Source organism: Myotis daubentonii, chromosome 2, assembly GCF_963259705.1.
Source record: "Myotis daubentonii chromosome 2, mMyoDau2.1, whole genome shotgun sequence".
NCBI classification, from domain to species: domain Eukaryota; kingdom Metazoa; phylum Chordata; class Mammalia; order Chiroptera; family Vespertilionidae; genus Myotis; species Myotis daubentonii.
In genome coordinates this window covers 67,025,823-67,046,521 of record NC_081841.1, presented here as the reverse complement: position 1 = coordinate 67,046,521, position 20,699 = coordinate 67,025,823, and the positions used below count along the sequence as shown (strand labels likewise).

At 39.6% G+C, this 20,699-nt stretch overlaps 1 protein-coding gene across 4 annotated transcripts in view; it reads right to left on the bottom strand.

The window, feature by feature from the left end:
• NUP107 (nucleoporin 107) overlaps positions 1–20,699 on the bottom strand; it is a 51,220-nt gene that overhangs the window by 5,972 nt on the left and 24,549 nt on the right. For 3 of the 4 annotated variants that reach the window (XM_059683545.1, XM_059683547.1, XM_059683549.1), the window contains 14 exons: positions 20,429–20,504; positions 17,596–17,709; positions 13,308–13,398; positions 13,082–13,158; positions 11,078–11,137; positions 10,330–10,475; positions 10,154–10,202; positions 5,074–5,143; positions 4,434–4,552; positions 3,699–3,737; positions 3,162–3,312; positions 2,744–2,856; positions 2,046–2,148; positions 1,420–1,580 (listed from right to left, as the gene is read on the bottom strand). In XM_059683545.1, the coding sequence (XP_059539528.1) occupies positions 1,420–1,580; positions 2,046–2,148; positions 2,744–2,856; positions 3,162–3,312; positions 3,699–3,737; positions 4,434–4,552; positions 5,074–5,143; positions 10,154–10,202; positions 10,330–10,475; positions 11,078–11,137; positions 13,082–13,158; positions 13,308–13,398; positions 17,596–17,709; positions 20,429–20,504 (1,369 nt within the window). The remainder of the gene's footprint in view (positions 1–1,419; positions 1,581–2,045; positions 2,149–2,743; positions 2,857–3,161; positions 3,313–3,698; positions 3,738–4,433; positions 4,553–5,073; positions 5,144–10,153; positions 10,203–10,329; positions 10,476–11,077; positions 11,138–13,081; positions 13,159–13,307; positions 13,399–17,595; positions 17,710–20,428; positions 20,505–20,699) is intronic. The other variant, XM_059683548.1, reaches the window with a different exon arrangement.

Genomic DNA, 20,699 nt, shown 5'->3' with positions numbered 1-20,699 from the left:
GACTGATGAGAGGGCACAGTCCTCTCATTGCCATGTGCAAGTCCCAGCTTGGAGGGCAGGGCCCTCCCAGCACAATTATAGCCAACAGCTGTAGTTGTAAGCTTGAACCTATGGTCCAAACACATGGCCCCATGTGCCTGAGTGATGTAGGCTTGATAGAGTTCAGGTGCATGTAGTTGAGTAGGATTGAAACCCAGGAGAATGTTGTAAACATCTTGGTCACGCCCTTACTTTGCCTCGTAGCATCTGCTATAAAATAAAGGCATGGCTGTGGGCGTGGTCACTGTCTCTCAGAGAAGCAGCATCCCACCGAGGCCCAGGTTTCCTTCTCTTGTCTGTCTTTTCTAAGCCTTTCAGCTGCCCCCACTCAGGTTCACCCTTGGCTGTGCTGGCACGGCACACTTTATAAAGATAATGCCTCCACGCTCCCAGGGCAGGTTCCTGCCTCAAACACCGCCCTTATAGGAAACAGCTCCGGGGAGGGCACAGCCGTTGCCAAGACAACCCCTGCAGGACTGACTTCCTTCCGCTTAGTCACAGAGGTTCTGGTCATGATGAACACCACCCATGGTTTTTATATAAGTATATAGATAGTAGAGGCCCTGGTGCACGAATTTGTACACTGGTGGGGCCCCTCGGCGTGGCCGGTGATCGGGGCGATCAGGGCTGGACGGCAGGGGGGAGGGACAGTGGGAGGTTGGCCGGCAGTAGGAGGTTGGCTGTGGGAGCGCACTGACCACCAGGGGGCAGCTCCTGCATTGAGCGTCTACCCCCTGGTGGTCAGTGCACGTCATAGCTACCAGCCGGTCATCAGGTCATAACGGTCGCTTACGCTTTTATATATATAGATAGATATGTGTTTTCTGGCACTTATTCCTATCTTAGCATCCTGATCACGTATGTATCTTGTATTTGTCACTCTGTAATGTTATCACTCTGTGATGTATGCATGTTTACTGTCTTTTTTATTGGTCTATTAGTTTCTAGAAGGCAAGGACAGAAAGCCATCCACAGATTTAGCCCTAGAACATAAGCCCACTGTAATCAGTTCATTATTTGTTGAATAGATTTTGAATGAGCTTGTTATTATTTTAGTCAGAACAAATAGAGAATATATTGCTTTTCTCAGTTATTGCCAAAAACAGAAATATTAAAGACAAAGCATTCAAAGAATCTTAAGAAAACATAAGTTACAGATATCACATACACTATGTGCCATGTGAGATGTTCTTAATTAGCAGCTCATGTTAATGAAGACAAGGTCATGATTTCAATGCCCATATGGATCAGTCAGTACCACAGTCACAAGAGAGATGATAATGAGCCAATCATCATTTCTGCAAACAGTTCAAAGTCTGAGAGTGAACCAGAAAATCATCATGAAGATAGGCACATTTGTTGTTTTCTTTACAAACTCACCAAATAAGCTCTAATGCACAAATATTCTCTGATAGCATTATCATCTTCAGGGGGAAGTGGACTTTCCATTCCTTGCTCTTCCCACTGATTATAGATTTCTGCTATAGAATCCTGAGGAATTTTCACAAATACTTCTTTTGCAGCTTCATGCTTTTTTGATGCTGTGAAAAAGATACAAAAATTTTCAATATATGTAGATTTATTTCTGTATAATGGTTTATAAAAGGGAGTCTAATAATTAGTTTGCAACTTTTACAGTGAGCTGTAACATTTCAGGTCCCAACATACTTAAAGGTCTGGGTGATCTTTCTGCCTAAAGGCTGGAGTTTTTCCTTACTTCAATGACATAATCACAAAAGGATTTATTAAATACAGTTATTTTTACATATATCTGTGTCTTATAAAAAGGATTACATTTTTCAAAGCCTTGAGACTATATGCAGAATTGAGTAGGATGTGAAAATTCACTGTAAACATTTTGTTTCATAACATCAGGTTTGATACAGGAGAGGCTGTTTTGTGCTCTCCCTTATTGGAAGGGTTAGAAAAACAAAACAAAACAAAGTTTAAGAATATATGGATTTGAACAAATACTTTAAAAAAAGAATATAAAAAATACAGCATACCCAAGAATTTTCTCATTATTGCATTGCCTTGTTTTAATGCCTCTGCCCTCTGTGCTGGGTCAAATACCAACCAGTCAATTACATCAATTTTTAAACGGTCCTCCTATTCATTTAATTGAAAAAGAAAAAACAAAACAAAACATCAACTTTATTATTTTCTAAGATATTCTGCAAATTAGTAAAATTAACTTACACCTGCACTTTAATGAACATAATTTTCCCTCCAGTTATACAAAATTGTGAAAGAATCTAGCTTTAGTATATGTCCACATTTAATAGCTTTCTATTAAATTACAGAAAAACTTACTGGACTGTGAATCTGGAATTGTATATTCTATGACCCACCAATTTAATCGTGATTCCTTTAAATACTACTCTTAAATTTATTTTCTTTCCTAGACAAAACTTTCATTCCTTTCTGAAAATAGTAATAAGAAAGCTACATAAGGGTTAGTATCTAGAATAATCTGATGAGCAAAAATCCAATGCTTTGGTTTTTTCTATTAAAGAAGCTTCCTGTAACATAATACTAATATAAGTAAGTCCTTACATAAGACCTTAAGCTTGCTCCTGATTTTTATAATTTAAAAGGCTTGGCTGACAAAACAGAATTCTTAAAAAAAAAAAAGCAGCCAGAGTATTTTAAGGCAGAAGTTCACCAAAGCACAGCACTTCCCTTCCCTTCTGCTTCATATTACCTCAGTAGTGCCAGTATCTAGGGCTGGGGCCAGGTCATGATGACTGAATTCACCATTATCTTTCTTTCGAATATTCTCAACTACAGTTTTTGTTATAGTAGCAATATCCAGATCTAAAGAATTTTTTGAAGAAACAAAAGCAAGAATTAATTGTTCACACTAATATTCTCTAAACAGATACAATAATTTGGGATAACCATTTTTTAAAAATATAACATAAAATGAAACACATTTTTAAAATGCCAAAATTAAAAGATATTTTATGCATGAGTTACAGTGCACCTTATTCCTAAAACCGAATTTCATTGAAATTCTCTTAAGAGAAATAAGATTTAAAAGTAGAAGGATAAATGTTACTAAAATCAAAATGATAATTTGCTTACAAAGCTCAATAGATGAAGTTCTCAATCATTCTTACCTGCTTCTTTAGCCAGTTCCAGGCAATGGTGGCGCTGTTCAAATTCTGTAACACCTTCCAAAAATAATGCATACTGGGCAACAGCAAGGTCTTGAGGCAAATGACAGGTATAAAATGCTACAAGGTTTGTATGTTTCTCATTTATTAAAAGCTAAAAAACAGAAAAAGATCAAAGTATGTAACCAGTTAAACAGAAGTTTTAGGATCAGTGGTACTTTTTTTAAAAGTTCACTTCAAAATTTCAAACATATTTAGGAGAAATTCATACAAACATAGATTTGTGCTGCTAAACAGAATAATTTTGAACTCTAAAAAAAATGAACTTTGGATAATTAAAAATCTCTTGTGGATTCTAATGAATTTCCTGTGACTGGGAATTAAAATATTATCATTTTTTTCATTAAAATAGTAAAAAATAAAAAAGAGGAACAAATGTAATAATCTGAACAATAAAGAATTAAAAAAAAAATAAAATAAAAATAAAATAGTGAAAAATAAAAATAAAAAAGGACCATATTGTGGATTCTTAAACTTTACCTGTATGTATGTCTTTAAGACCTCAATGGAAACTTCTTCCTTCATAGGAAAAAAAAGATATAATTCAATTTTAAACACAACTGCCTAGGTATATCAGCAATATATCTAATAAAAATTCTGCTATGAAATGATTTAATGATTCAATATTTAACACTGAGCAATAACTAGTGCTTAGCAAAGTCCATGCATTGCCTGATTTAACCATACCATATTCTCTGTGAGTAGTTACTATTATTCACATTTTACAGAGAAAGAAACTAAGACCTATGGAGGTTTTCTTTACCCAGAATTAAAAAACTGTAAGCTGATGGGTAAGGCTGTAAACCCAGGATTCTTACTCCAAAACCCAAGCTTTTAACTACTGTATCATTCTGCCTCCTACATTCACTCTAACCAAAATGTTATTAATCATTTAGGAAAAGAGAAAAAAAAAAAAGAAAACAAAGGTTTACAATCTCATATAGAATTTAGTCTGGTTCAGTTAGCTTAGCTGGTTGATTCAGAGTTGGGTATTACTGAGGATTAAAGTTCCGAATTTACCAGAAACCAGAAGAACATCAGCATTCTGCAGCGGCGGATTAGAACCCTAAGGGGTCACCCACAGGGAGACTGTACAGAATACTTTGGCACCCCCATCACCAATTGTAGAAAACCACAACAAAAAGCAGTGTTTTCCTGATGACAGGTGTAAAGCATCAGCCTTCCAGAGAAGGGTAATGGTTCACTTTTATTTACTTTTGTTTGTAGTCCCAGCGTGCGAAAAAACAAAATGAGATGAGTCATGAAGCGGAGGAGGTGTCCAGGCAGGTTATTTCTGCTTTTGGAAAGCCATTTGCTAAACTCATCCATCAAACCTGTAAGCCATCAAAGAAAAGATTCAACAACAGGGATAAAAAACAACAACAAAAAAGTTAAATAAACATCACTAAAAACATTTACCACATCCCTCTAGTGCAGGGGTGGGGAAACTTTTTGACTCGAGGGCCACAATGGGTTCTTAAACTGGACCGGAGGGCCGGAACAAAAGCATGGATGGAGTGTTTGTGTGAACTAATATAAATTCAAAGTACATAAAAGGGTATGGTCTTTTTTTTTTTTAGTTTTTTTCATTTCAATCCGGCCCGTGGGCCGTAGTTTGCCCACGGCTGCTAGTGCTATGAAATCACTATCTCATTGTTAATAGCCATCACATAACACAGTCTCTGGATGAAACCCAAACTTTATAACAATTAAGTGGATAGTTGCATTTAAATAGGCTGACATTTATACAGATTAAAAGATGAGGTAAGTCATATGCATTGCTTTGACAATTTTTTACATTATTATAAGACAACAAGGAATTCATACAAAGTAAACTAAAATTATAATATCTTACCATCAATGTCTCCCAGGATAAGGAATTTTTGAACTATATGATAATGCTCTTGATTCTCTTCCAGAACTCTCTGAAAAAAATTTTTACATTTTCCATAAATCTTCTAGTGGTCATTCTGTAGTATGTACTCATTGTTAAACTAAAAATGTCACAAACTTCTGAAAATACATATATAAAGAAAAAGTTGGAAATGAAAGATTTTAGAAAACTAAAACAAAATAAAATATGGAAAGAATTCTGCTTCTGAATATACTTAAGACTTACAAATCGAGGACTGAACAATATTTTTGAAAGCAGAGAAGTATGATAAAATGACTTAATCTCTGTGAATGCTATTATTAAACTTTAATTTTTATATTTTACTACTATTTTCTTTGGCACTCCATGGTGGACTAGAAAGGAAGGGCTTTAGTGAAATAAATTATAAAGATTTCTATCGACATGAACAGCATTCTTTGGGTAGTCTCTTCAGCACATGGCACTAAGAGTAATAAAAAACCATCAAAATAGTGATTAGGCACAGAGGAGAAAAAAACATTCACAGGTCACTGGGAGATGGATTTCTTGTAGCAAATAGTTTATTTTTTTGTCAAATATCTAAAATTTTTATTTAGTTCACATTTTCTTTCAGTATTTATTCTTTTTACATTTGAACCATTGCTTCATCTGCAATTTATTTTAATACATGGCATGAGGTAGGGATCCTGCTTTGTTTTCTGTCTAGATGGAAAGTCAATTATGCCCATACTGTGAATCTAAAGAAACCATCCCTTTTTCTCTAATATGAAAGGTTACCAGTATCATTTACGTTCTCATCTATACTTGGATTTCATATGAACTTTTGTATTCCTGTGTCAATGCCATACTGTTTTCCTTTTTAAAAAAATCTTTATTGTTGAGAGTATTACATATGTCCCCATTTCTTTCCTCATTGACCTCCTCCAGCCTGTCCCCGCCTCCCACCCCAGGCCTTCACCACACTATTGTCTGTTTTGCTGTATCTCTCCATTAAGTTTTATTATGAAGACAACTATCCCATAACTATTGTTCTTTTCTAATTTCTCTTCTTTTTCTTATTCCTCTATTTGGAAATTTTCTGTCTAGAAATAATCCCCTAAAGCACTAACTTTCTATGTTAACTTTGGAATGAATGACATTTACTAATGATTAAGTCTTTTCATCTAGGAATGTGGTATATCTATTTATCTGTGTTTTTCTTTTTAATTTTTATTTACTGATTTTATAGAAAGGAAGGGGAAGAGAGAGAGAGCAACACTGATCTGTTGTTCCACTTATTTATGCATTCATTGGTTGCTTTGTATATGTGCCCTGACTGGGGATTGAACCCGCAACCTTGGCATATAGGGATGTCGCTCTAATCAACTATCTGACCAGGGCCATCACGTTTTTCAATAAGATTCTACAGTTGTCTTTAGGAAGGTTCTCAAACCTTTGGTTAATTTTTAATTCTAGGTATCTTATAGTTTTAGTCAACAATTTAAATGGCACTATTGGGAAGGAAGGCTATATCCTTTTTGAACTAGTTGTAACAAATATAGAGGCTATGACTTTTTTGTAACTTTTTTTTGAACTTTAGATGAACAAATTCTTATCTTATTAATTCTATGGAGTTTTGAGTTTCTAGATTTACATTTTTATCATATGAAAAATTTCCTTCCTTTCCAATATTTAGATCTATTCCTTGACTTTCTTATTTTATTCTCATTAGCTGGTATCTCCAAAATAATAAACTGGCAATAAACCTTTGACAGAAAAAGCATTAATTTCCTTACTATACAAAGAACTCATTATACAATAAGGAAAAGACAAAACCCAATAGAAAAATAGGTAAAAGATCTGAACAGGAAATTCACAGGTGGTCAATAAACATAGGAAAACTTGCTCAGCCTTCTGAATGCACAGAAAAATGAGTAGAACAGTACACTCCTATTATCTTTTAAAAATATATATATATTTTTATTGATTTCAGAGAGGAAGGAAGAGGGAGAGAGAAAGAGAAACATCAATGATGAGAGAGAATCATTGATCAGCTACCTCCTGCACGGCCTCTGCTGGGGATCAAGCCCACAACCTGGGCATGTGTCCTAGACCGGAATCAAACCCGGGACCCTTTAGTCCACAGGCTGATGCTCTATCCACTGAGCAAAACCAGCTAAGGTGGTACATTCCTATTTTCTACCTAATGTGATGGATGGGCAAAAAATAAAAAGGGTGATATCTGGGACCAGTGAGAATGCAGGGAAATGGACACACTAATAAATTACTTGTGGGGGTATGAATCAATTTCTACAACCAGTTAATAAATTCAATATACATACACCTTTTAAACAGCAACCCTGCTTTAAGGAAACCTATCCTAGAGAAACAGGACTAGTAGATAAGCATACACACACACACACACACACACACACACACACACAAATGTTCATTACAGTGCTAGAAACAACCTAAATATCACCAAAAGTGGGATGATTTAAAAATCATACATCATTATACAGAATATTATGTATCTATTAAAAAGAATAAGTTGAGTTGTTAAATCTGTATCTACTAACTTGGAGTATCATTAAATGAAAAAACACACACAATAGAAGTTGTAATGTATATGTACTATAAGAAAAGCCATAACAAAACCCAAAATCGTACAGCAGAATATCTACATTATTTCTACATATTTGTAAGACTATGGAGAAACATATGGAAGAATACATATCAATTTGCTTTACCATCTCAGGGGAATGAGAATAACCACAAAAGTGTTGAGAGGAAATTATAAAAGTTTTATTATTGGGCTAGAGGCCCAGTGCACAAAATTCGTGCACAAGGTGTGTGTGTCCCTCAGCCCAGCCTGCACCCTCTCCAATCTGGGACATCCCTCTCACAATCCAGGACTGTTGGCACTGAACCATTTGCCTGCCTGCTTGCCTGATCACCCCCTAACCACTCCCCTGCCAGCCTGATTGATGCCTACCTGCTCCCCTGCCAGCCCGATTGCCCCTGTCTTCCCCTGCCAGCCTGGTCACCCCTAACTGCTTCCCTGCTGCCTGGTCGCCCCTTACTGTCCTCCCCTGCAGGCCTGGTTGCCCCTAACTGCCCTTCCCTGCTGCCCCGGTCACCTCTAACTGCCCTTCCCTGCTGCCCCGGTCACCTCTAACTGCCTGCCCTTGCTGGCCTGGTCGCCCCCAACTGCCCTCCCCTGTTGGCCCGGTCACCCCTAACTGCCCTCCCCTGCAGGCCCGATTGCCCCTAACTGCTCTCCCCTGAAGGCCTGGTCCCACGCAACTGCCCTCCCCTGCCAGCCTGGTCCCCACCAACTGCCCTCCCCTGCAGGCCTGGTTGCCCCCAACTGCCCTCCCCTGCAGGCCTGGTTGCCCCCAACTGCCCTCCCCTGCAGGCCTGGTTGCCCCCAACTGCCCTCCCCTACAGGCCTGGTTCCCCCCAATTGCCCTCCCCTGCTGGCCATCTTGTGTCCACATGGGGGCGCCATCTTTGACCACATGGGGGTGACAATCTTGTGTGTTGGAGTGATGGCCAATTTGCATATTACCTCTTTATTATATAGGACTAGAGGCCCGGTGCACAAAAATTTGTGCACAGGAGGGCGGGGTCCCTCAGCCTGGCCTGTGGCCTCTCGCAGTCTGGGCACCAGCACCCCTCGAGGGATGACCACCTGCTGGTTTAGGCCCGCTCCCCAGGAGGTTGGGGCTAAGATGGCAATCAGACATCCCTCTGGCAGCCCGGCAGCCCTCAGGGGATGTCCATTTGCCAGTGGAGAGCAGGCCTAAGCTGCAGTCTGACATCGTTAGTGCTGCTGAGGAGGCGGGAGAGGCTCCCACCACCACTGCTGTACTGGCAGCCGTCAGCCTGGCTTGTGGCTGAGCAGAGCTCCCCCTGTGGGAGTGCACTGACCACCAGGGGTTAGCTCCTGCATTGAGCGTCTGCCCCTTGGTGGTCAGTGTGTGTCATAGCGATCAGTCATTTCTAGTCTTTCTGCTGTTAGGGTCAGTTTGCATATTACCCTTTTACTAGATAGTATAGAGGCCTGGTGTATGGGTGGGGGCCGGCTGGTTTGCCCTTCAGGGGTGCCACTGGGGTGCCTGCCCAGCCTGGGTGAGGGGCTGATGGCTGTTTTCAGGCTGGCCACACCACCTTTAGGGTGGGGGGTCCCCACTGGGGTGCCTGGCCAGTCTGGGTGAAGGGCTGAGGGCCATTTTCAGGCTGGCCAAGCCTCCCCAGCGACAGAAGCTCCCAGCCTCTCCTTTTTATCTTTTTTTTTCTGGGATTTATTTACCTTCTATAATTGAAACTTTGTAGCCTGGAGTGGAGCTCAGAGCCGGCAAGGGCGGGTGGGAGGGAAAGCCTCCTGCGCTCCAGCTCCGTGGTCACGGCTGGCCGAAAGCAGGTATCTGGGGTTTATTTATCTTCTATAATTGAAACTTTGTTGCTTTGAGTGTAGCTTACAGCAGGCCGTGTCAGGTGGGGAACCTTGGCTTCCTCCATCACTGGAACAAGCAAGACTCCTGCTCATTCCAGCTCCGTGGCTGCCGGCCACCATCTTTGTTGGCAGTTAATTTGCATATCTCACTGATTAGCCAATGGGAGGTGTAGCGAAGGTATGGTCAATTACCATGTTTGTCTATTGTTAAATAAGATTACTTTGCTCCAAGGACATATGTTATTACTTTGGTCATATAAAATTTTTTAAAGAGCATTACTTTAAAAATATTAGATTATTTTAAGATCTAGGAAAAGTTTTATTATTTTCAATTATGTGTCTTTATTTTTCAAAAGAAAAGGGATAAATTAGCTTACATACATACTATATATTTAGGTGAGACCAATCCTAAACCAAAGAAACAGAAATGTTGTATTACTTAAATATGCAATTACGCTTTTTTGCTTTTAAAGACTATCCCTCATTTGGATAATAAGTGAGGAAAAGAAGGGAGAAGATAACAAGGTTTCACATATTTTTTTGCCTCCCAGCTACAGTGCACAATAGCAGAACATTTATTGTTTCCTATTTCAGCTAACGTAAAATATTCATATTAATATTTACCTTTTTATCAGTAGCTTGAAGTTCTTCAAAAACCTTTTCTAAGGTCCAACTTCAAGAGAAAGAACAGGAAAGGGATAAAATAATATTAATAATATGAACATATGAACAAGGAATAAAAAATAAAACTTTAGAGTATACTAAAAATCACCATGACTATCACAAACCAACAAACTCACTTTGTTTCCAAATATTCTCTAGGGAGTTCTTCAGTTTCATCCAGAGTTATTACTGATGTCCGGATCTCCTGTTCCACCAGACTGTCCACCATCACTCGAAAATAGGCCCACACTGTGTCTTCCCAGGTGTCACAGACAGGAAGAAGCTTTTCCCCCAATCCAAAACAAAAACACGTAGACACAGTCAACAAAAAAAGAAAGGAAAGCAGTTACATCCATGGATACGAACTATAAAGCCACTATAATCACAAAATATTACGGACTGCAATGTAAAATAGCATAACAAACACCCCACCCATTCCCTGTCAAACCACATCTTCTAAGTTTGAACTATTAAGATTTTTCCATACTGAGTTCAATTTTCTATGCTGCTATATGATAGGATTTCCACTAATATAGCATACCTCAAAATGGATGTAAAATGCATGGGGTAATAGGGTTACACATAGGATTGTTAGGCCTCAGTGGTACACTTCTTCATAAAGCTATGCATTCTATAAGTCATCAGTAAATGTATGTTGTAATTAAACATAATTCTTAGAAACTGAAGTCAGATTTCATGTATTAAAGCACCATTTAGAGTATGGGGTACATCATATCAAAAATCTTGAGTCATTCTATTGCGTGATTATTTTTATCATTGTTACTCTTAAAAAGCAGCTGAAGTTTATGATTTATTAATATAATTAGAATATTTTATGTATCTGATTTCATTCCATAGGAAAAAAGATTAAAATAGATTACATACCTGTTTGAGATTTCCACTTAAAGCAGCATAAATTGCTCTCTCATATCTATTAAAAAGCTCCTGAAATAAAATAGAAATAAATTTGGAGAACTATTTTTCTTAACATGTCAATTTCTTTCATAATCGAGTTTGGCAATATCTTCCAAACTGAACTTATTTGATAGTTTCTAAACTTTAGTGAAAGATCTGGTGGGATAATAAGAGAAAGAATCCCACCCAGGCGTGGCTCAGTGGTTGGGCATTGACATATGAACCAGGAGGTCACAGTTCAATTCCCAGTCAGGGCACATGGCTAGGTGCAGGCTCAATGCCTGGGGGCCTGAAAGACGCAGCCAATCAATGATTCCGTCTCATCATTGATGTTTCTATCTCTCTCCCTCTCCCATCCTCTCTGAAATCAATAAAAATATATATTGGGGGGAAAAAAGAGAGAGAGGATCCCTTAGTCTGATGATATAGTCAATGCTGACATCTGTAGGAGAAGACAAACATCTAACTTTCAAATACAGGATAAAAGCAGATCCAAGTCTATGGATTCTTTATTTATAATAGTCCAATTTTAGTCCAAATAGAATGTGTATTAGTGTTGTCAGCTAGAAAGTTCCTAAATATCTAATATACCTAATACTGGCCTAAAAACATCAAAACAAAGCACTTGGACCCGCATCAGTTTGCATCAAATTCCTAAACAGAATTCATTATATTCATCAAATGATTCCTTTTTACTTCCAGAATCTATTAATGGTACTTCCAGTTTTCTTATCATCCACACAAGAGACTTCAGAGACTCTCACTATCTGAGCCCTCCTTCTGTCTCCAATTACTTGTCCTGACCATTCTTGCTCCCTCCCTTTCCACTTTCAATATTATTCTAGGACAGGTCCTTATCACTTAGTATCTGAATAATTCTAACAGGTTCCTATATAGTTTCTTGGCCTTTAGTCCAATCAATTATAAACCTATTTTCCACTGCTAGGCTAATCTTAACACTGCTGTCCCGTGTCCTTGAGGTTTCAATGGTTCACCACTATCTATGATAAGAACCCTCTCATTCCTTAGAACAGCACTCGAGGACCACACTGCCTGTTCTTAATTCACCTCTTTCATCATCTTTCCATTACAGTCAGTTCTGCTACAATGCTTGTTTTGAAAATGTAAATTTGTTTCAATGCAATTGATATATCAAGGAACAATCTGAACAAAACACAATTTTCCCATTTGATTATGCACAATTTCATCCTCAAGAAAGACGAAGTGAATGTAGAAAACTACACTCAGCTGAACTGGCTACTTAGACATATACAAACATCTACCAGCCACCTCAGTTCATCAGGTGTGTTATCAGCTAAACTGACCCACAGAGTGTTATAATCTTCTGTTTGATTTCAGATAACCTCATAAGTTGGAATCCTCCGACCCCCAATTCCACAAGCAAACTTTAGGTCTCTTTCAAGGTAAAGTGCCACATTTATTATAGTATTTATGTCTTTTCTAACCATTTAAGTGTGAAACTGTTTCTATTAAGTTTTTATCTTTTTATGTATCACTGATGGTTTTTCAGTATTGTATTCTTAACTCCTTTTCCCCCAAAAGCCCTGTGGGTTTTTGTACAATTTTGCATGCTACAGTGAATTTTAGGAATGCACAAGTCACATCATAACCTATGCATCCTACCTAGAATTCCTTATTTTCATGCCCAACAGCCCAAATCCTACTAATTGTTAAAGGTTCAATTTAACTCTCTCTCCTGGGAACCAGCTTTAGTCCAAAGCTCATTTTCAGGATTCACTGGTCCTCCTTTATATTTTTGCCTTATATCAATTTTTAATCCTTATTACTTAGTGTCTGAATAATTCTGATTAGTACTTAAGTCTGCCAATTCCTCAATATGACTAAAAGTTCTTGAAAGCAAGAACTTTAACCTTAGACTAATCTGAGCATCTAGTAGGCCTTCAATTAATTAGAGTAAAAGTCAGTAATAGTAAATATTTTATTATATCTTACATCTTCTGCCATTCTCCAACAGCTTATTTTCCAAATGCATCTATATGGATTCCCTTCAACAGGCTCTAATTCTGTTCCTGTAAAACAGTTAAAGAAATAAAATATATAGTTTAAAATGAGATCATTCATTGATTTCTAAAAACAAAAGCTATATTTCACAAAGACTGGCATTTAGAGCTAAGAAACTATATGTCCCCAGCTCTCAGAATAAAATCTACTAAAATACCTCCATTAACATTAGGGTCATGATAGAGCTTCCAGCCTTCAAGTGTTGCAGCTCTCCATGCCTGACCACAACGTTTACAGAGCCGCTGTGCCTTCAGAAACAAGAAGAGCAGTTAGTCATATAACCAGTGCAGTGCTGGGAAAGTCCTAATGCTTTATAGAAAAGTGTAAGCGATGTGTGACAGGATTAAGTAACTTATGACATGTTACAAAGGATAATGTGGACAACTAGAAATGGCATTTCACTTTATCACCATATGCATGTCTTCCTATTTTCTCTGCCTTTCTTTTCCTAATAATCCCTTTGCTCTGATTTTGGACTTATCAACAGGTTCCCATGGAGCCCACAGGCATTTAATTCTGCTAGAGACAAATGGGGCTAAAGAGGTTGATTACCCTCAATTTATGTAAAAGTATTACAAAAGCATTGTTAGTTTCTAGATTAGAATGACAGGGTGCTATTGTTCATTCACCCTATTGACAATATTTCTTTATGTTAAGTGTGGCCAATCAAATGAGCTCACTATGACAGTCAGACAGAAAGGTTTTTGTTGTTCCATCATCTCCTCAGGAACTTTCTCTTCCCCATTCTTACTTAGCTTATATGGTTTGAGTAGGCCTAATCCCATATCTGAACTCTAGGGTTAGGCATATGATTTAACAAGAATCACCCCAGGGCTCTTGCTGAAGATACTGAGAAAGAGATACACTCCTTCTGCTGGGATTGCTAGCTGGCAGGAAGATGTAAACTGCTGGTGGCCATCACAGATGCAAGAAGTGACTTCTTGAGAATGAAGTCAGAGAAGAAGGCGGAGCCAAGAGATAGTATCCTAATGACATCTTCTGAGTCCCCGAATCCTGCTTCAGCCAGACTTAACCCTCTGTACTTCCCTATCCCATGAGCCAATTAATTTCCCTCTTGTAAGTAATATAAGTTGGGTTTCTTGAACCTAAAAAACCTAATGAATACAACCTGTTAAAGAATATCTCAAACACTACTCTGGATTGGTGACTTTAAAACATTATGAAATAAATAAATTATAAAAGCTGTGCAGAAACATGGAAAAATGTTTTGATAGGCTATATAAAAATAAGATTAAAAACTGAATCTAAAACCTTGAAAACATTCTAAATGAAATAAGCCAAACATAAAAGGACAAATATTACATGATTCCACTTATATGTAACTAGAGGCCCGGAACTCGTGCAAGAGTAGGTCTTCCTTCCCCTGGCTGCCGGCACCGGCTTCCCTCTGGCACCCGGGACCCGGGCTTCCCTAAGGCTGCCAGCAAGCACCAGGACTCGGGCTTCCCTCGCAGCCCTGGCTTTGTCCAGAAGGACATCCGGTCTAATTAGCATATTACGCTTTTATTATTATAGACTAGAGGCCCGGTGCACAAAAATTTGTGCACTCGGGGAGGGAGGGGGGGGTCCCTCAGCCCGGCCTGTGCCCTCTCCCAGTCTGGTACCCCTCGGGAGATAACGACCTGCTGGCTTAGACCTGCTGCCGGGTGGCAGAGGGCAGGCCCAATCCCTAGGTGCAGCCCCTGGTCGGGCTCAGAGCAGGGCCATTTGGGGAGTTGGGGCACCGCCCCATGTCATGCACAGAGCAGGGAGGATCAGGAGGTTGCGATGCCACCCTCAGTCATGCTCAGGGTAGGGCTGATTGGGGGGTTGGGGCACCGCCCCCTGTCACACTCAAGGCAGGGTCGATGGGGAGGTTGCGGCGCAACCCCCTGTCACGCACAGAGCAGGGCCAATCAGGGGGTTGGGGCGCTGGCCCCTGTCACTCACAGAGCAGAGCCCATCAGAGGGGTTGGGGCGCCGCCACTCTCACACTCAGGGCAGGGCCGAAGGGGAGGTTATGGCTCTACCCTGTCACACACAGAGCAGGACCCGTTGGGGGGGGAGGGGGAGGGGGTTGGGGCACCACACCCTGTCGCACACAGAGCAGGGCTGATCAGGGGGTTGGGGTACTGCACCCTGTCACACACAGAGCCGCAGAGTGATCAGGGGGTTGGGGAGCTCCCCCCTATCAGGCACAGAGCAGGGCTGATCAGGGGGTTGGGGCGCCTTCCCCTGTCCCGAACAGAGCAGGGCGGATAGGGAGGTTGTGGCCCCGCCCCCTGTCGCACACAGAGCCGCAGGGCGATCAGGGGGTTCAGGGGGTTTGGGCACTGCCCCCTGTCACACTGATGCCGGTGCCGGGAGGCCTCGCGGCTCCGCTGATCCCCGTGCACTGGGTGTGTGTGTGGGGGGGGGGGAGTGTCCCTCAGCCCAGCCTGCCCCCTCTCACATACTGGGAGCCCTCAGGCGTTGACCCCCATCACCCTCCAATCGCAGGATCGGCCCCTTGCCCAGGCCTGATGCCTCTGGCCTAGGCGTTCAGCCCAGGCAGTGGGGACCCGCAGCTGCAGCGGCCCCGCGATCGTGGGCTTCGCTTTAGGCCCAGGCAAGGGACCCCTAGCTCCCGGGACTGCCAGCTTCGACCATGCCCAGCTCCCATCACTGGCTCCACCCCTACTTCCTGCTATCACTGGCCAGGGCGGAAAAGGCACCTGATTCTCCGATCATGGCTGGGGGGCAGGGCAAAGGCCGCCTTTGCCCTGCCCCCCAGCTCTTAGCTCCCCCCTGGGTTTCCGATCACTGTCAGTGGCAGGGGACTTCTTCCTGCTTTCCCTTTGGCCTCCCTGCATTGTGCCTACATATGCAAATTAACCGCCATCTTGTAGGCAGTTAACTGCCATCTCAGTTGGCAGTTAATTTGCATATAGCCCTGATTAGCCAATGAAAAGGGTAGCTTGTACGCCAATTACCATTTTTCTCTTTTATTAGTGTTGATATCTAGACGAGGCAAATTCATAGAGACAGAAAGTGGGTTAGAGATTAGCAGACACTGGGGGAAGAAGGAAATGGGGAGTTACTGCATAATAGTTAATAGAGCTTCTGTTTGGGGTGATGAAAACTTTTGCATATAGAGGCAATAGTTTCACAATGTTGCGAATGTAATTAATGCCACTGAAATGCACACTTAAAAATAGTTAAAAAGACAAATTTTGTTATATATATATATATATATATATATATATATATATATATATATATATCTTGCCTCAATAAAAAAAATTTAATATTATACTAAAATCATTGAAGTATGTACCTTAAATGGGTGAATTGTATGGTATGTGAATTATATCTCAATAAAAATGTTAAAAGAAAAACAAACGCTGAATGTATACTATGATTACAATTATGTTAAAAAGTTATACAAGAAAAAAGCTTTAAGTAAATACAAAAACCTACGATCTGGGGTAATGTAAACGTAGAGGGACCTGGAAAGTTCTTGTTTCTCATGTCTTCAGTAATGTGATCATTTTCTGCTTTCTGCTTTTTGTTTGCCCTTACCTTTCCTAGTTCTTACACACGCACACACGCCTGGCAGAGTGGCTGGGACTTAAATATTTTCTGAGTAAATGAATGTATGAAATCACCTTCTTTTATTAATTAAAAGAATGATGCTTATTAACCCAAGACTATTAATAAAAGAAGTTACTTAATATATGCTAATGGTTTATAACCCAGAACAAACAACAATTTGAATTAATTCAAAAAGGTCATCACCAAGAGTACTGCAAAAGATGTACAACATAATATCTAAAGCTAGAAGCTCCCATGCATCAGACTGCCTCATCTAGTAAGTTGTCTAATTAGATACTTAACATTCTTCAGGCAAACCTCATTTTATTGTGCTTCACTTTACTGCACTTCATAGATGTTGCAGTTTTTACAAATTGAAGGCAAGACCCTCTACCATCAAAAAGATTACCACTCGCTTTATCATAGTGTTCTGGAACAGAACCTGCAATCTCTCAGAGGTATGCCTATACATTCAAGATCTTAAAATTCACAAAGGAGATTAATTTTAAAGAGGTGAGATTGAAAGGAGGAAATCTGAGGGCCATGATGATCTTCAAATGCATCTTTTCAGTGTCACCTGAAAGAGCAATTTGGGGCAGACTTATTCTCAACTCTTAAAAATCAGAACTGGAAATAATGGAAATATGCCTAGGGAGGCAAAGTCTGACTTCTTAAAAAATTTTGTCTATTAAGAGTTGTGCAAATTAGAGTGCAGTGCCCCTGAGGCAATGTGTTTCTTATCACTGAAAATGTTCAAACAGCAATTACATCTAGATACATTGAGAAGGCATACTAGGTGGTCACAAAGATCCCTTTCAACTTAAGAGTCTATGCCTTTTTAAAATTGGACAAGCACAGAGTACACAATTTACCTCTTCTGTCATTCCAGCACGGATTAGAGTGAAAAGATATTTGAGTAATCGAACTTCATCTTCTCTATCCAGATCATCAAGGGGCATTTTCTGTCTTATGGGAGCATCAGGGTCCTATAAAAACAAAACAAAAAAAACAATTGTAAGTCCTTTGTACTCACATTCATTTATTTATTTAATATATTTTATTGATTTTTTTACAGAGAGGAAGGGAGAGGGATAGAGTTAGAAACATCGATCAGCTGCCTCCTGCACACCCCCTACTGGGGATGTGCCAGTAACGCGGAATCGAACCTGGGACCTTTCAGTTCGCAGGCCGACACTCTATCCACTGAGCCAAACTGGTTAGGGCTGTACTCACATACATTAAACACATCAAGAGATGATAAGTCTCTCCTGAATATATTACTGAAATAAATTCACTTACGATTTAGTTAATTAACAGGAATGAAAGTGTCACAAGTGTTCCAAATAGCCACACAACTGCCTACTGCCCATTTCAAATAGACTCCTTTGGCCAACAAAAGTGTATGCCTAGGTCAGGAAAAGTGGAAATACCACTAGCTTAGCCCAGCCCAACCCAGTAACTCTAGAATGATACTCATAATTCAAGATGACTTGATCTTTACCCTGATACAGTAGCAACTACATGGCAAGCTAATTCTAAAAAATGAGGACAGAGGAGAAACTGAAGGAATCTCAATCTATTTTGTGACTAGAAAGGGCTAGTTGGTAGTTTCTGATAACCTATGTGAAGAGAGCCCATTATGGGGTTAATGCAAGATAAAACACACCAACACCGAATGAAACAAACAGATTTTGAATAAATAAATCCACTCCACCCCCTCCCCAAAACAAACAAACAAACCCATCAGTTATTCCTTCCTACTACCTTTCACAGATAGAAAGAAATGTACTTTTTAACATTTGGGATAATATAATGTTCTCACTTTTAAGCCAAGAGCACCATGATCTGCATGTTGAATTTTACATGGAAAACTATTTTAATGTGACTTAAAAAAGGAAATAATTCTTATTCCAATGCTACTGTTTATGGCAATGTGAATATACAGAAATTGAAATGCATAATAGGTTTGGCTATTTTCACAAATACTTTGCAGACAGATATAATCATTCAATTTTGGGATATGGTCTCTTTCTGGAAAAAGGAAACCACTACTTTCCAGATAAGAGAAAATTACTTTCAGTTGCTTGCTACTAAGTAGTTTAGCTATAATTTATTCCAAAATCTTCTAACAGTTTCCAAACAATTTTCATCAAATATCACTTTTGTGCCTGACCCATGTGGCTCTGTGGTTGAGCGTTTGACCTAATAATCAGGTGGTCATGGTTCGATTCCTGGTCAGGGCTCATGCCCAGGTTGCGGGCTTGATCCCCAGTTGGGGGCATGAGGGAGGAAGCTGATCAATGATTCTCACTCATCATTGATGTTTCTCTCTCTCCCTCTCCCTTACTTTTGTTACCAAGTACAATTTTATCAATTTTTTCAACTGTTACTTATTTCTCCCACTGTTCACTATAAATATTTATCACATGCTGCCTCCTGTCACAAAGTTCTATTCCTTTATTTCTATAGACTCCTGTTCTTTTCAAATCCACTGTTACTCATGTCTGAGAATGACCTTTCTAACCTCAAGCTAATTCACAAAGCTTTATTTTTCCCCCTGCTTTCTATATGAAAGACCTTTCATAGGTCATCATCAAATAGTTCAAGAATCAAACCTTGCTGTAAGACCAAAATTAATTTGTTATTAATGCTGGAAAATCAGGAACACTTCTATACCTTCTTTTAAAATTTCTAACTCATAGGTCACAGATATGTTCAAATACATGTCATCAAATTTAAATGCATCTTAGTAGTTTTAGAGTTAGTTTGTGCAAATCTTCAGGAAACAAAAGCAAAGATCCAACTCTTAAAAAAAAAAAAATCTACGAGAGATGCAAATCAAAACGACAATGCGTTATCATCTCACACCTGTCAGAATGGCTATCATCAACAAATCAACAAACAACAAGTGTTGGAGAGGATGTAGAGAAAAGGAACCCTTCTGCACTGCTGGTGGGAATGCAGACTGGTGCAGCCACTGTGGAGAACAGTATGGAGCTACCTCAAAAAACTAAAAATGGAACTCCCATTTGACCCAGTGATCCCACTACTAGGAATATATCCCAAGAAACCAGAAACACCCATCAGAAAGGATATATGCACCCCTATGTTCATAGCAGCACAATTCACCATAGCTAAGATTTGGAAACAGCCTAAGTGCCCATCAGCAGATGAGTGGATTAGAAAACAGTGGTACATCTACACAATGGAATACTATGCTGCGGTAAAAAAAAGGAACTCTTGCCTTTTGCAACAGCATGGATGGAACTAGAGAGCATTATGCTAAGTGAAATAAGCCAGTCAGAGAAAGATAAATACCACATGATCTCACTCATTTGTGGATTATAGAGAACAACATAGACTGATGAAAAGGGACAGACCCAAAGACTGAGAAACAGCAATCAGGCTATCAATCCCCAGAAGGAAAGTAGGGGAGGGCGGGGGTAAGGGGAAGAGATCAACCGAAGGACTTGTATACATGTATATAAGCCAAACCAATGGACATGGACAACAGGGGGATGGGAGCATGAGTGTGCGGGACGGGGGGCGGGGAGGTTGGGGGTTAATGGGGGGGATGAGGACACATTTGTAATACCTTAACTAATAAAAAAAAAAAATCACCTAACTTTGAAGACAACTTTCCTTATTTTTCTTCACTTTTTCTTCTTTTTTTTGAAGAGAACTTTCATTTCAAAGAACACTTACCAATTCAGTGACAAGAGTACGGACACTTCCTATATAAGATAGCTGCCGCTGTTTCAAGGTATGCAGAGTATTTTCCCTGAGAGAAAAAGAACAATTTCTTTTTAAGGAGCAATTCTAATAGGTTTATTTAAAAAAAAAATCAAGTCAAAGTTAAAAAGAGTATAAACTCAGAAAAACAAGCAAAAATGCTAAGTATAAAAGGGCATTTTATATTTTAGCACAGATGAGTAATGACATTGAGCATTTTCATGTCCTTATTGGCCATTCATCT